Source organism: Aquila chrysaetos, chromosome 6 (genome assembly GCF_900496995.4).
Source record: "Aquila chrysaetos chrysaetos chromosome 6, bAquChr1.4, whole genome shotgun sequence".
Lineage (NCBI taxonomy): Eukaryota > Metazoa > Chordata > Aves > Accipitriformes > Accipitridae > Aquila > Aquila chrysaetos.
The window spans coordinates 26,311,973-26,326,949 of NC_044009.1; the positions used below are offsets into that span (position 1 = coordinate 26,311,973).

Consider the following 14,977-nt stretch of genomic DNA (forward strand, 5'->3'; position numbering starts at 1 on the left):
GGAGGTCTGAAATACACATTCAGGCCTGAGAGGATAGTTGAAAACCATCTCCTTCTCTGGCCTCATGGCTCATATGCAGCACAATCACGTTAGAAAAAAAAAAAAGGTTGTTCTTGGAGAGATTGGGAAAATGTAATACCCTGAGCCAAAGTGACTTACCCACATAAGAAAAGTCTGACTGAGCACCAGATCAGTCTGTGAATTTTCACAAACCTGGGCTTGATGTTCAGAAAACTATGTGAGATCTGTTATATTGTGGCTAATATTAATTTCCTAAAAATGAAAATTTTAAGCCAGTGTATGAAGCAGAAGTCACATAAAGACACAGTATTTTTCTTTCTAGTATAATACTATGTTTCTTGTTCTTATGCTGATGTGCTTAGTTAATGCTAGAAGCTCTTCACAGAGTTTGCCATATAAGAGGGCAGCCTGTAAAACGATACGAGTTTCTGTAGTCACTGCTTAAGACTTACAAACTTCATTCCTCTGCCACTTGAAGTAAATTTAGCCTGAGATTTTTGTTCCGTGATGATTCTCGTGGGCTCCAAACTCAGAGCTTATCACACTAACAATAATTCTTTATGTCTCCAGACTCTATCCATGTTCCTTGTTAACCTTCAGTCACAAAGTAATGAGATGCATCAGACACCATCAAGCTGGCCTAAGGGGTTACAAATTTGGATGAGGGCCACATACTGTACTAATTGCTTCTAATAAATTACATATTTCAGGAGGGACATCACGATTTTAATCATTTATTCTGCATGTTGTTTCCTTTGGAGAGAAGAACAAGCAGGCACTAAACAAGCTGAGCATCTGAAATTCATGGCAGAAGCTAGAAAGAGCTCATTTAATATCAACCATCATTGTAAATACTAGAATTATGCATGTATCAAATCCCTGAGTCTGAACACTTTGGGAACAGCCAGTGAGTCCTGGCTGTTTTAATGAGTCAAACCAAAATGATGTCTTTGAATGTTCCTTAGATTTATAACAACACAGATTTAATCCCATTTCAAATGTTGTAGCTGGGGCCTAGCTCAAGAAAAAGTCTTTGTTTCTGTGCAAAGAAAAATACATTAAGAGGGGAATTTAAAGGATGTATTTCCCAAAAGGCTGAGAGGGAAAACAGTCAAATGTACCTTTCACCTCTGGGGGGAAAGACTTTAATTATGATTTGATGGCAGCTAGTTGCAAAGGTGGTCCAGTGAACACAGAAAGCTGCAAGAACTTTCTTTAAAGCCCGCTGAAATTAGTAGGATCTTGATGCTGATCTAAATAGCCTCCTGCAGGGTGAACTAGGCTGAGTGAAGGTTTCCTATTTCCCTGACCTCTAGCACACCCACACCAGTAGACTGACTGTTAATGAAACCTCAAATCCCTGAGGAATGTGCACTTCCTTCACATGGGAGAGACCTTGATGGTATTTAAATAGCTGCTAGTATTAATAGCAATAGCTGGTAGGTAATGTGGAGACTTGGGAGCTCTAGGGAGCAATGCAGGTTTGGGAACAGCTCAGGCTGTCTTCTGTTTGTCTTTGTAAACCTTGCTTCCCGTCACTTCAGCCTGAGTTTCCTTTCAAGGATGAGCTGAGATACCAAACAAAATGTGACTATCTAGGTAAAAGGAAACCTGCCTCGGTACCAAGTATGCCTTGGGATGGAAACTTGCAGTTGTAGCTCTGAGACTCAAATGTGCTCTTTTGATTTTAATGGTAATGAGATGCCAAGGAAGCACCATTACCTATGATAAATGCAATCTGCTCCTGCCTTGGCAGTCCAAGCTGCCTTCCACTTGGTTTCTCTCTACCTGGGAGGGTTATCGTCCCATTTTAGACTTGTCTGGTGAGTGTGAGGGGAACAGGGTTAGAATCCAGCAAGACTTCTAGGGGCTCCTCCAATCCATTGACCAGAATAATGAAGATGTCTCTAAAGATGCTATTTGTGGATGGATGGATGGATGGATATTTGTGCTAAACCAGTCAGATATCTACTTTGATACAGAGGAAAAGGACCAAAGGACTCTTCTTGTTTTTGTCATACAGAACGAGGACCAGATTAGTAAATAGGAGAAACAGGCTTTAAGCAATGAGAATTGACTGGGAAAGATTGCCCTATGTAAAACTGGTGACTTTTCAAATTGAGAAACCTTACTCTGGTTGGTTTTATGCTGTTTTTCATAGGGAGGTTCAAGCCAACCTCTGCACATGAAGAAAAAGAGCTTAAAACAAAAGAAAGCGATGGAGATTCAAGATTAGCATATTAGAGCATTGGAAGTTATAGAAGGATAAGAGAATTTGAAGTTCAGACATAAAAGGCAAAGAGTAAGAGAAGAAAAAAGTGACACAAACACGGGAAGTAAAAGTGATGAAACCTCAGTTACGAGTGCTGCTATACCTAGAAAACAATGTGACAAGGGGTAAATCACAACATACTGAAAATACGATGGATTAATTTGCTGCAATCTTCAGATACCGACTTTCGCCAACATTGCATGCTACATAAGAGCGTGGAATTAACAAACACTAGTGTAGCAGGGTTAGAAAAAGAAATATTTTTGAAAGCAAAATGGAAAACCTCTTTGACATCCATTAGGTTTGGTAATATAATACTAACAAGAACACTGCACTGAGCTGTTATCTGGTTCGCTGTCTGATTCACTCTCCAGATTACCACTTAAATCAATAGCTCTCACATTGATTTTTCCAGCACACTGTATTCCAGTAAAAAGAACAATGCTCTGAGATGAGTCAGCTATTTGCTCTGTCTGTAGGGACTCTGGTGCATTTTCAATTAGGAAAATAAGAGCAGGAGCCAAAGTACACACAAATATATACTAATAAGAACCTGCCTGTTGCACCATAACATGACACTGGCTCTGCAGGCGCACAGGTTGCTACAGCTTGCTGCAGCAACTACAGACCCGCCTCGAGCTAAAGCAAGCCATTGTAAGGATGGAAGCAAAATATTTGGGGGCGATCTTAGACAGATAACAACATTGTCTTTCAGTTTAGGTGACTGCTATGGCGGAGGGGAAAAATATGCCCACATTTAACTAAGCAGCTGATCTCCATATATTTACCATGACAGTAAAACCTCATCAGTACTACACTTTCATTTATTTCATATATTTTCACATATTCCATGTAACATGTACTATAGTCCTCGTACTGTAACTAGTCATCACTATTGTCTGATGTTGCTTCTGCTCCTTTTAACCATGTTAACAATTTCCTATTTTGTTTGTAATCACAACACGCAAGTTCATTTCCTCTTGCTTTCTCTCTTGCTTAGCCATGAATTCTTGAAACCAGCAACCTTTCTCTCACACAGTTTTGCAATGATTTCAAGGAACTTGCAAGAAGTGCAGCAAAAACGTTTTCAGTTCAAAGAAGAAATAATAATCTCAAGAGCTACTTGGAGATTTGGAGTCAGGCTGAAGCATGACTCTCTCCGCAGTTTCTCTTGACCACCTCTCTGCTGCAGGCACAGAGCAAAGCTCGTGCCACGGCCCCTCGTCTCTCCCACGGCTCTCCGCACGTGGCTGCTGTCTCGGCTTCCAGGCTCTACACCCACCTGCGAGCTTGGCTTATTTCTGGGAACTTTGAGTTAAGAGCAGCTAAGAACTACTAAAATGGCAGAGAAATTAACAAATGAAAATGTTTGTCCCTCTTTTCCACTACGAGTTCCATTTTTCGGAGATTTATTATCTCCATCTTTGAATGTAAGGTACTGGATTACAGTCTATCCCACCTTCCATTAATAACAACCCCGGAGGATACAGAGCAGCCAAAGGAGGTGTAAAGGAGAGAGGTTCAGCATCCAGAATCTCATTCTTTACTGTATATTGAATACCAACCATATTGTGAATATACTGAGAGAGAAACAGCCTACAGGAAATAAACATATGCAAAGCTGTGGGAATAATGTGCAATTATGAAGCTTGTTATGCTGAAAATACTGCTGAATATTGCTATCTTCAACTGCTGTAAAGCTAGAATAATTTAAATCATTACAAACCCTCTGTATTTCTCAGTAATGCTTTCATAGCATTGTGTATTTCACATTGCTACATGTTTGCCTCCTAATCCTCTTAATCTGAACAAAATAACATTCATGTTTTTGTAACAATGTAGAGGAAGGAATAATGAATTTTCTACTTTAAGTAACTTTTAAATAAAAAGGACAGTATTTATGGCAGTTCCAGTACGGTAAATCTGGAGCAATCCAGCGTGTTTACAGGAAGGGTTATCAACCTCCAGGTGTCCACCTGTGTACCTGGGAATACTGTGTAGTTTAGGATGTTAAGTTATCGAGGAGAGGCATTTTGTGCTTTGCTTGTTCTGTTTACAACATATTTCAGGTTAGTTGTGATCTGTCTTGAATCACATACTTTCCTACTGTTCCCTGGGAATTAAGTTGATGTAGAAGCAAACTATGGCAGGTACTTCCCCAAGTCTCAGCAGGGTATTAAAGGTAACGCTGAGTAGGCTGCAGTCCTTGAGAGGAGATACAAGGACCTGTTTTACAGAGCACTTGGTTTGCACAGTATTTAGTTTAGGCTTCTACAGCAAAATAATACAGCACTGAGATCAATAGGTATCATTGCTACCCATGCAAAGCTTCTTCCTTCCACAAATTATTATAATTGACTGTAATAAGATTATTTCTAACATCCAGTACACAAACTTTAGCCCATTTTGACAAACAGATAGTAAGTCTTGTGTGGCACCTGAGTGATGTTTTAACTGTTGCTAAGACAGGTACTAGAGAACTGAAGCTACAGAATGAGATACATAGAACTGGCTGATATGGTAAATTACCTAGTGTCCTAGTTTCAGCTGGGATAGAGTTAACTGTCTTCCTAGTAGCTGGTACGGTGCTATGTTTTGAGTTCAGTATGTGAAGAATGTTGATAACACTGATGTTTTCAGTTGCTGCTAGTAGTGTTTAGACTAATGTCAAGGATTTTTCAGCTTCTCATGCCCAGCCAGCGAGAAAGCTGGAGGGGCACAAGAAGTTGGCACAGGACACAGCCAGGGCAGCTGACCCAAACTGGCCAGCAGGGTATTCCATACCATGGGACGTCCCATCCAGTATAGGAACTGGGGGGAGTGGGGGGCGGGGAATCGCTGCTGGGGGACTAGCTGGGTGCCGGTCGGCGGGTGGTGAGCAATTGCGCTGTACATCATTTGTACATTCCAATCCTTTCATTATTGCTGCTGTCATTTTATTAGTGTTATCATTATCATTACTAGTTTCTTCTTTTCTGTTCTATTAAACCGTTCTTATCTCAACCCACGGGTTTTGCTTCTTTTTCCCGATTTTCTCCCCCACCCCACTGGGTGCGGGGGGAGTGAGTGAGTGGCTGCGTGGTGCTTAGTTGCTGGCTGGGGTTAAACCACGACACCTAGCAGCAGCAGCAGCAGTATTTCACACAGTAAATCAGATATCCTACCTTTTTTTGCCAGGTAATAAATTGTGTTAAGCAGAAGGAATGGAAATTGAGGATATTCATTATCTATCAAGAGACACCTGGCAGGATAGCCTTTGGTCTGCAGGCTGAAAATAATCCTGCACTGACAAGTGTCAGTCGTAAGTGCTGGTGAATCATTATAGATCTTGCTTCACTGCAAGAACCATCAAGTCAAACTCTGTTCAGAGTCATTTGAGAAACCAGGCCTAAATGTAGCTGTTCTGATCCCAGCTAATATTCCCACTGCTTTTACGTTCATTCCTGAAAAGCACGTAAGCCCTTTAAACATTTACTAAGATTTCTCATTTCTCCTTATCTTCACAAGAAAGGCTTCACGCTTCCTATGACCAGGCACCCAGCCCACAATTTTGGCTATTCTCCTTTTCACAGCTGCCTGGCAAGGGAGGCAGAGTATATGGGAGTGGTTGAAATAAGAAACACAGAGCTGTACGGGACCAGCACTGATAAAACTTAGGTATTCAAGGAGTTCTCTTCGAAGTTTGGCATTGAATTATCGGTTATATCAAACTAATAAAAGTACCAGGACTTAAAAAAAAAAACCCCAAAAAATTGCCACTGCTGGAAGATTCTGTGGTAAGAATAAATAGATGGCGGGTATCAGCAGATAGTCAACGCCAGATAGTTCAGCGTGTGGAACCAGCGACGGCTAAGCACGAACCTTTCACAGCTGTGCTGCTCGTGGGCAGAGAGCCGTGGCTCACGCCCCAGCGTTCCCTCTGGGAGAGAAGGCGCAGGGCCACGGCGCGAGGGGCGCGCGCCCTGCCGGGGCAGAGCCAGTACCTGCACAGTACCTTTGAGGGCAGGCGGGGTGAAGACGCTCTGCTTCCTTTGCTTGGGAGAGGCACTCTGGGACTGGGGAGGGACAAAACACAGAGAGAGGCAGTAAGAGACGGGCACCGGGAGAGTTTTCTGGTCGTGGCAGCTCCGGGTCTTGCCCCACAGCTGCTTCCAGAGGGCGCACCCAGCGATCCGAGAAGTTTCTAAGAAAATGATAAGTATTAATCCGATGCCAGCTCCCGGGCTTTTATGAATACAGGGAAAACTAAGATTAGATAGACAAAATACGTGTTTAACGGACAACCTTTATGGCTCCCAGGCAAAACAGACCCAATACTACTGAAAAGAATCCTTCGCTCTAAAAAAATATTGTTAAGCATAAAATTAAGACAGCCTGTGCTTTTAACAGTCTATGTAAATGATTCTCATAAGGCAAATAAAGGTTCACATCTGTTAAAATAGTTGCAAGTTTTACATTAACCAATATTCCAATTAATTACAGTGTAATGAAGATTGAGATGTATAGGTAAGGTAGTACCGAAACTATTAATGTATCATTTTTTACATAAATAAATGGAAGATCCCTCCCCCCTGCACTTCAATGTGTTGTATTACTCCTAAAATAAAAAATAATAATTTCAGCAACCCACTACTGAGCCTTTAACTGGGCCTCATTTAAGTCATATATTTAGACATGGTTAAACTTTTTATGGCCACAAAATCACATCTATGGACAAAAAATAAATTATTCCAAAATAACGGTAGTAAAATTACACAGAGAGTAATAGCAGTATAATTATACCAATGTATATTTGGCAAAAACTAACTGGAATATATTCGAGTGCTAAAGCAGAGCAACTTTTGCAAAATGAAAGCGGTTAAATTGATGTCCATATTATACCAACTTGGAATATGTCCATATACAAAGGATAATAAAACTACATAAGGTCACACACATAGCTAGCTTTTGAAGACATAAGCACCCTATCACATTCCTAAGAAAAAAGTTAAAAAACAGCTGTGCATAGGCAAGCTTTATTTTTTCTCATCTAATCAATTTCTAGTTTTATTTGGTCATAACGATGTTGACTTTTCCCAAATATTTGGAAAAAATACCTTTTCCCTGAGTACTTTGACTGGTATATAGTCTGTGAATTTTCGTCAGATCTATTTCTTCAAGGAACATTTGAGGCAGCTCTTAAGAAAACCACTTTCACACAAGTATGGCCAATCCTATTACCTTACCTTACCTTATCGCAATGGATGGAATGATAACATTTATAAATTAAAGGTTGTCTTCTTTTGAAAGAGAAAGCTATTTATAAACACTGTGGGATAGGTTGTTGATCCTCGCCCCAGTAAATCTTTATAAGTCTGTATTTGAGTCCAAATTTGAACCAATCAATACCTCCTACTGCTATTTAAAGCACTGCCTGCTGCTCTGAGCGATGGGTGAAGGAGAAAGAGATCAGGGAATTGCGGGAGCTAGGCAAGGGGAGGTTAGAAAATGAGATCGGAGGAGCCGACTTAACTCTTGTGCAAACAACATCAATGCGCTGCCTGCTGTGGGCTTGGCAAGTGACGGGAAGAGGAGAGAGGAGTTTGCAATGCTTTTGTAGACCAGCAGCGACCTGCAGACCCAAAGCGATGCTGGATGAGGTGACCTGGCAGGGTCCCCTTGGGCCGGGTTTGCTATTATTTGCCAGGGCATGGCAGCGAGGCAGAGGGGAAACTTGCCTCTCTCACTTCCCTGCTACAGGGAGAAGGAAGAGCCGGCAGAGCTGAGACACAACGTAGTTTACACAGCCCTGGTTTGAAAGCGGTTGTTCTTAAAAGGCTGCGTTACTGAAGATAGCGTGATAATGTAAATAAATATATTAACCAGGATGAATCAGTGAATTTCAAAGGGTTTTTACCAACAGACCTATTTTGATGATAAATATGTTTTAAAAAAAAAAAAGATCTCACTTACCTCTGCCTGTGAGATATTTGTTCTCTTCTCATCTTTTTCTAGAGGAAGAAGAGATACGGAAAGAGAAAAGTTAGTACAGGAGCGCTCCTCAGTGCCAACCCTTGCGACTTTGCCCTGAACCCTACAGCACTATTGTAAATAAGAAATTACCCTTCTAATTTACAGCTTTTCTTTCTCTTTTGTGTGTCTCGGAAAACCAGAGGCCCTGATTAGCATTTAGACATAAGCACTACGGTTAAAGCACTTAACTCTCATTTTTTGTCTGTGAATTAACAGCAAGCGATGGAGTGCCTTTAGCAGCAGGTCCTTTGGCCAGGCTCGCAGCAGGGCTCTGTGCTCAGCGGTGGCCATCGGATACGTGGCTGTTTTGCCCAGGCACTGCTCTTTCTTCTATGGTCAGAAAAGGCTTTGTTGCCAAACGGTGTGCAGCAAACTCATGAAGGGCTCTGCTAGACTCAAATAATAATAAGAACCTCACCTCGGCTAAGGTGTTAATATACCAACACTGGTACTGAAGAGCACCTAAGAGTAATATGTAAAGTTAGCAAACCAAAGCTTAACAAAGACTAATCTTTCATCTTAAAAGTTTCATGACATTACTGGACTGAATTTTTTCCTGGAACTGCTTACTTTTGTTGCTTTAATTTGTTTTGGACTATAGGCATGCCAGAAATGGTCAATACTAGAGATTTCTAATGAAGAAAAAGCATCTTTGAGAACCTGTCTGAACAAGTAAGTAAAATCGTATGAAGCAGAGGCGGGTCAAGGATCTTCCTAAGTATTGCACTTAACCAGTTTTTGCGTGAGATTAAATTATTTTTCTACTGTTGTCTTGATGTGGTTAATGGCCAGAAAGTGTCTGTCTTCTGATGATGATTTCCCAAATATTTGACAAAGATCATGTAGGATCTTCGGTGCACAGTAGTTTGGAGCTCTAAAATAAAATGCCATTAAAAACAGAGACATCAATCTATCACTGTACCAACGCCCCTTCTAAGATTTTCCACTTGCAGATACCACTGTGCAATTTCTGCTGAGGTGTGGCAGATGTGTAAATGTATGTCTGAGGGAAGAATTAGGTCTGGGCAATATCACTTTATATCTAACTCATTCTCTAGATATTGGCTGCTTGTGGTGTGCTGTGTGTGAGAGGAAGAGCCAGTCCAGGCAGATGGATTGCATTTTCTATCGTATTCTTTACTGTTGTATCTGTGCAACTTGCAAATGTTAATTGACTTACTGGATTTTTTCAATGTATATATTTCCCATTACCTTTATATGAAAGACATTCAAACAACTCATATTTGAGGTTAAAAAATGTAGTTGAAAGCAGTGCTGATGATTACTAAAGCATGGTCCCACAGATACAGAATTAGACGGGGCAATCAGGAGGCCAGTTCCTGCCATCGACATTTGTATGAACTTTGGTAAGGTGACTAATCTCTTCCTTGACTTCCCTACCTTTAAATAAGTATAGCAGTGCCTATTTAAGTATAGCAATGTCTATTTGTCTTTGTAAAGCACTTTGGGGTGTGAAGTTAAGCTGGCTAAATGGGTGATTATTTATGTGCTTGTAATCTTTTTCTTATTAGTTGTATATCAAACAGACATGAACTTTAATGATTCAACTTTGGATTTTTTTTTTTTTTTTTTTTTTTTTAGTTCAGGATCCTGGATTTAGTTTGGAGGCTGAAATTTGAATGAATCAGGAATTTTCAGCAGAGAACAATGAAAAGTAAGCTATGTCCCATTGCTTCCTGAAACTCTAAACTTGCCCAGGTTAAAAATAAGTTCTGTAAACCCAGGCTGAAGCTTGCATGAGCAACAAAAACTGCAACCAGCAGCTTTGTCGGGTCCCAGGTCTTGTTCCTAAGGATGTGCACAACTCTAACCCTTTGGGCTTGCACACTTAGTGTTCTTAGTAGGGTAACATTAAACCTACCAGAACTGGAATGTTTCTAGCCTTTCCTTTCACCCAGCAGCACTTATATGACAGGCAACTTTGGGAACAAGAACTGGTCCTGTATGGAGTTAGAGAAATCATTCATATCCACAGGGCAAATTGTGCCAATGAATAGCATCAGACAACGTGGAAATTTAAAAATTACTTACAAAATTACATAAACAAGCAGTTTTTCAAATCCAGTAAACAGAGATGAAAAATTAACCTAAAGGAGCAAAAGAGACAAACCTGAGGACATAAAGTGTTTCAAGTCAGTTGTGAGATGAAGGGAAAGGTAGAGCTGCTTGGAGATGCAGTTTGGTCACTGGTACATTTTGGCATGCATTTATTTTTGAGGACAGAAAGACAATTGCATGCTTATTTTTGACAGGCATTTTGATGGATAAGACACAATGGAGAGTATACATTTTTAAGGAGAGGTGACAAGGAATGGGAACGAGGGAAGCTGAGATCCCTGAGTGCCATAGACTGAGGCAGAGAGTAGAAAATATACAAAAACTCTTTCTGTAGAGGATGAGGAAAAGACGAAAGGCAAGAGGGACATGGAAGGGAAATATAAGTGCTTGTGTGCAGCTGAGGTAGTAATGAGAGACAGGGACAGTGTGGTTGTAGCAGAAGTAAAAGGGGGAATTTAGTGGTGGCAGAGCAGAGCTGGAGTGCAGTGTGGGCTGGAGTTCAGTCAAGAGCTCTCTGCCAGGGGAAATACATAGAGCTATATTGGTCTATGTGAAGGATTACATTAATACTTGTGTGAACAGTCTTCCGTGGACAAATAGTATTTTTCTAGTGTAACTTATAATGCCTTGACAGCAGTCTAAATAAATTAATGAAAGCATGTTCTTATAACAGTCTTAGTAAGAAAGTGTCCTTATGAGAGTCAATACATGTACGAATCGATGCTCTCACTACAACAGGTCAGTTCTGGCATCAAGATATTCCACATAGAAAATCTCTGTGACAACAAGATTTATGATGAGAATGGAATTTACAAGGTAAAAAAGAACATTATCATTTAGCTATGGCAAATCAGATATACCCTCCTACAGAAGTCAAACAAGCCACACATTTCCCACCCTCAAATCCCTCTCAAATCCATTGACAATTATAAGCTAAATTTCTTTACTGAACTCTTTGATCATAAATTCCTTTTGAGAGGGGTCAGGAAATAATCGGAAACTAAATCACAAATATCAGACTGTGATATCACTTGATTCACAGGAGAGAAGAAAATCCCTGGTTTCTCAACATCCTTCAGTTCCCATTGACTACTGTGCAGTCAGGACTCTGCTCACAAAAAAAGCCTAGTTATACAGAACGAGAAATTTCCTTATCATGTTTATAACTAGGCAAATATATCATGGAGAATTCAAGTGATTGGCTATTGCTCTCTTATATGAAACAAAACCCAAGCTCTCAGTAGATAACTTCTCCCTAGAGATTTGGTCTCTTTTGGGGGCCAGGAGGGAAGGAGACTTTTTAATGATGCCTCATTTTCTTCCCTGACAGACCATAACATCGCTTACAGAACACAATACAGCTGTATTATACTCCAAATCTGAACATATGGCATTTTTCCAGTTTAACTTATTCTTGGCTGCTCTAATTAGCTAACAGGAATCTAATTACTCAAGTAATTTCTTCACAGTTTTTGTGTTTTTGTTTTAAAGTGGTATAATAGAAGTCATATGAAGAGCTGAGAAGAGGTTTGTACATACCCAAGTTACTGGAAAGTTGAGGTATGTAAAAATAAGATTGGAACTTTGTTTAGAGTTTTTTTTACACCAGTGCTGAGGAAAAAGCAGTTGAGGACTTTCCCCTGTGCTAGGTGGATCATTTCCGAGGCTAGTGGGACCCTTACCTCATGTAGACTGGACTAGCACCTGGCAAATAAACAGGATTTCAGGCTTTAATCAGTGTCCTCAGGAAGAGAAATGGTCATGTTCATCAATGAAAGGTTCAGTCTAAAGGATATTTCCATCAGTCCAGATATGTACACAGACTTTCTGAAATGAAGCCTTAGTTCTTCAAGGAGAGACACTTCTGAAAGTCCATCTACCTGCACAGAGCTCCTTTCAGCATTAGAGCTCTAAGCTTTAGTCTTTACCCAGGGCAAAATCTCACCCACTTGCAGGGAAACCTGCAAGATTTGGCCCACCTATATTGCTGAAATACGGAGAAAGAAACACCAAGGGATTTGCCTCCCAAATGCTTTTGTTAGCAGAGCTCTTTTGAATGTTTATTAGCAGATCCACCCACCCAAGCTGACATAATAAGCTGGGCTACCCCAAAGGTGTCATTATATGAGGTCAGAAAAGAAATGAGTGGAAGGAGGCTGGTTATAGCCAGGATGACAACTGCTTGATGTTGCTGGTCACTTTTTCTGTGAATCTCCACCGTTGTGCAAAGAGCATGACCATTCTGGGGGAAGCCTTGTGGTCATTTTAGAGTAAGATCAAAATTCATCTGCCTCTCTTCTCCCACTGGATAATGTTAATGCACTTGGAGCAGCTATGCAGGGCAAGAGGTGACCTATTTTAAAAGACTTGGCCTCTGATATCACCCATGGGCTCTGCATTGGAGTCATCCGGCAAAGGCTTATCTCATCCAGCTAAGTACCCTGCTTTCTTTCCCCTTGGCAAGAGCAAATAAAAGCCTTTTCTGTAGGGTTTCAGTCAGGCACTGGAGCAACAGAACAGGTCAGAGAGGCCAGCTTTTACACAAAAGAAACTCAGCAAGAGGCTGGTATAATTGTTGGAGAAAACTTCTTGTAGAGAGTTTGGAATTTTCCTTGGGAAAGAAAAGCTGAGAAGTTTCAGATGAAAGTCACAGGGCACTGATAGGGCTTTGGATTTGATTAGTTTTTGTCACAGTGTCTAAATTTTCTCTTAAAAATAATAAACACGATAGTCTTTAATTGCTCAAACAGTAGAAATAGCCCATGAGCCGCATGCCTGTAACAGGTTTTAGTTAAAGAATGATTTAAACAAGAATGGTTTGAATCTGAAATAAATGAGCATGAAGAGAGACTTTAAGGACACAATGTCAGTGTCAGTCTGGAGCCTTCCTATAATCCTGCCCCTACCCTTGTATAAACTGTGCCTCTGGAGAGAGCAAAGTAGATGAACAGAAGCATGGATCCAGCCTTTCACATGCAAACTTTAGTGCAGGACACCCCAAGCTAGAGACAAATCAGATAATAATGATGCTATGAAGTACTTCAGTCAGTTTCATTTCATTATTTTTGATGAAATGTCTCCATGGCCAAACAGTACTATGTCTATGAGCAAAGCTTTCTGTCTCAAAAAACGTGAAAGAAATGAACCAATTGCTGACTTCTGATCAATGTGCTTGATGATGACATACAGTTGGAAAAGGAAAGTAATTTTCCTGGCGCTGGCTCCACGTAGTCATCTCCTGTGATGAAGAGGAGGGTGGCTCTCTCCTCCTGCTGCAGGGTTGGGGGATGCTTGTGTGCTTGGGCAGCGGGCGGCAGAGCTCTGCTCCAAGCTTTGCTGTGGGCTAAAGGTGCAACAAGGCAGATCACCAGTTTCAAAGCCTTACATTTAAATGGCACAGACCCACACAATTTTAGGAACTAAGAAAAGAAATGGATAATTTCCCAAATAATTCTTCATTCTGCTGCCACTTAGTGGCAGGCAAACCTGAAATTTTCTGAAAATTTGGTTTCAGTCATTTCGCATTTTGATTTCTTTATCAGTAAAATAAGGATTTTTTTAAATTTACCAGCTTGCCTCACTGGTGTTTTACTGCTGCCATTTGTATTTGCCATTGGCATTTATAAAACAAGCTCATTGAACTCTGATTTAGAAATTGACTGGCGTAATATTATTTGGGTTTTCTGCTATCAAAACTACTTTTGCTTCCCCCCAGAAGACAAAGCAAGATCAAAAAATACTTAATGCTTTGCTTTTGCCAGAGTTCTAACTACACATTGCCAGATGAGCTAGCATCTCATCACTTTTTACTAAACCACTGAGGTAAGAAAAGGAAAAAAACTCCAGAAAGACAAACATAAAAAATGCTTATGTAGTTAATAGTTTGACTTTTGCTTGCTGGTTTTTATTTGCCTGCATCTATCAGTGAAAACTTGACTACGGGTATAGATGTAATTACATTTAATTACAAAAAAATATTCTGGTAAGCCCTCCTGGCGTGAGTATATGTTTCTGAAAATCTTCATATTGCAAAAGCACCTCATTAAACTCCAGTATCCCAGCTGCTGCGGCAAATGTAGCTGGAGGGTCTGCTCCCCTCCTCAGTCAAGTGCTGACAAGAGAGTGCATACATTGCGGTTCTGCTGCATCTCACACACTAATCAGCATCTGAATTACTGCCTGGCCCTTTAGGGAACACTAATAACATGATTTGTATAGGAAATATTAATAAAAACTTAGGGGAGAGAAGAATTTGCTATATACACAAATATTTGCATGCTTATTCTATCAGGTGTTTGCAGTTAAGGTATGTAGCGTGGGAAAGGTCCCACGTTACCCTGACAGCACCATCACCGAGAGACATCTCACCACTCTGGCTCAGAGATCATAGGGTAGCTTCTCCCAACTAGCTCCGGACTGGAACCAGCCCTTTTTAGTTCACTAAAATGCCACAGGCTGGATGAAGCAGCTGTTTGGACATTTAAAATTTTCTTTCCAGGTAAATTAGCCCATTTATATTGGGCAGCAATCTCCTTTGTTAGACCAAATCCTTGCTCATGGTGCTCAAAGTCGACTTCCAAAGGAAAAGAACGA

At 40.6% G+C, this 14,977-nt stretch overlaps 1 protein-coding gene across 3 annotated transcripts in view; it reads right to left on the reverse strand.

Annotated features, from left to right (window-relative positions):
* The window catches only part of PPP1R1C (protein phosphatase 1 regulatory inhibitor subunit 1C), a 65,075-nt gene that overhangs the window by 25,693 nt on the left and 24,405 nt on the right, over window positions 1-14,977 (reverse strand). For 2 of the 3 annotated variants that reach the window (XM_030016847.1, XM_041124539.1), the window contains 2 exons: window positions 8,246-8,283; window positions 6,288-6,348 (listed from right to left, as the gene is read on the reverse strand). In XM_030016847.1, coding sequence (XP_029872707.1) covers window positions 6,288-6,348; window positions 8,246-8,283 — 99 coding nt within the window. The remainder of the gene's footprint in view (window positions 1-6,287; window positions 6,349-8,245; window positions 8,284-14,977) is intronic. The other variant, XM_041124540.1, reaches the window with a different exon arrangement.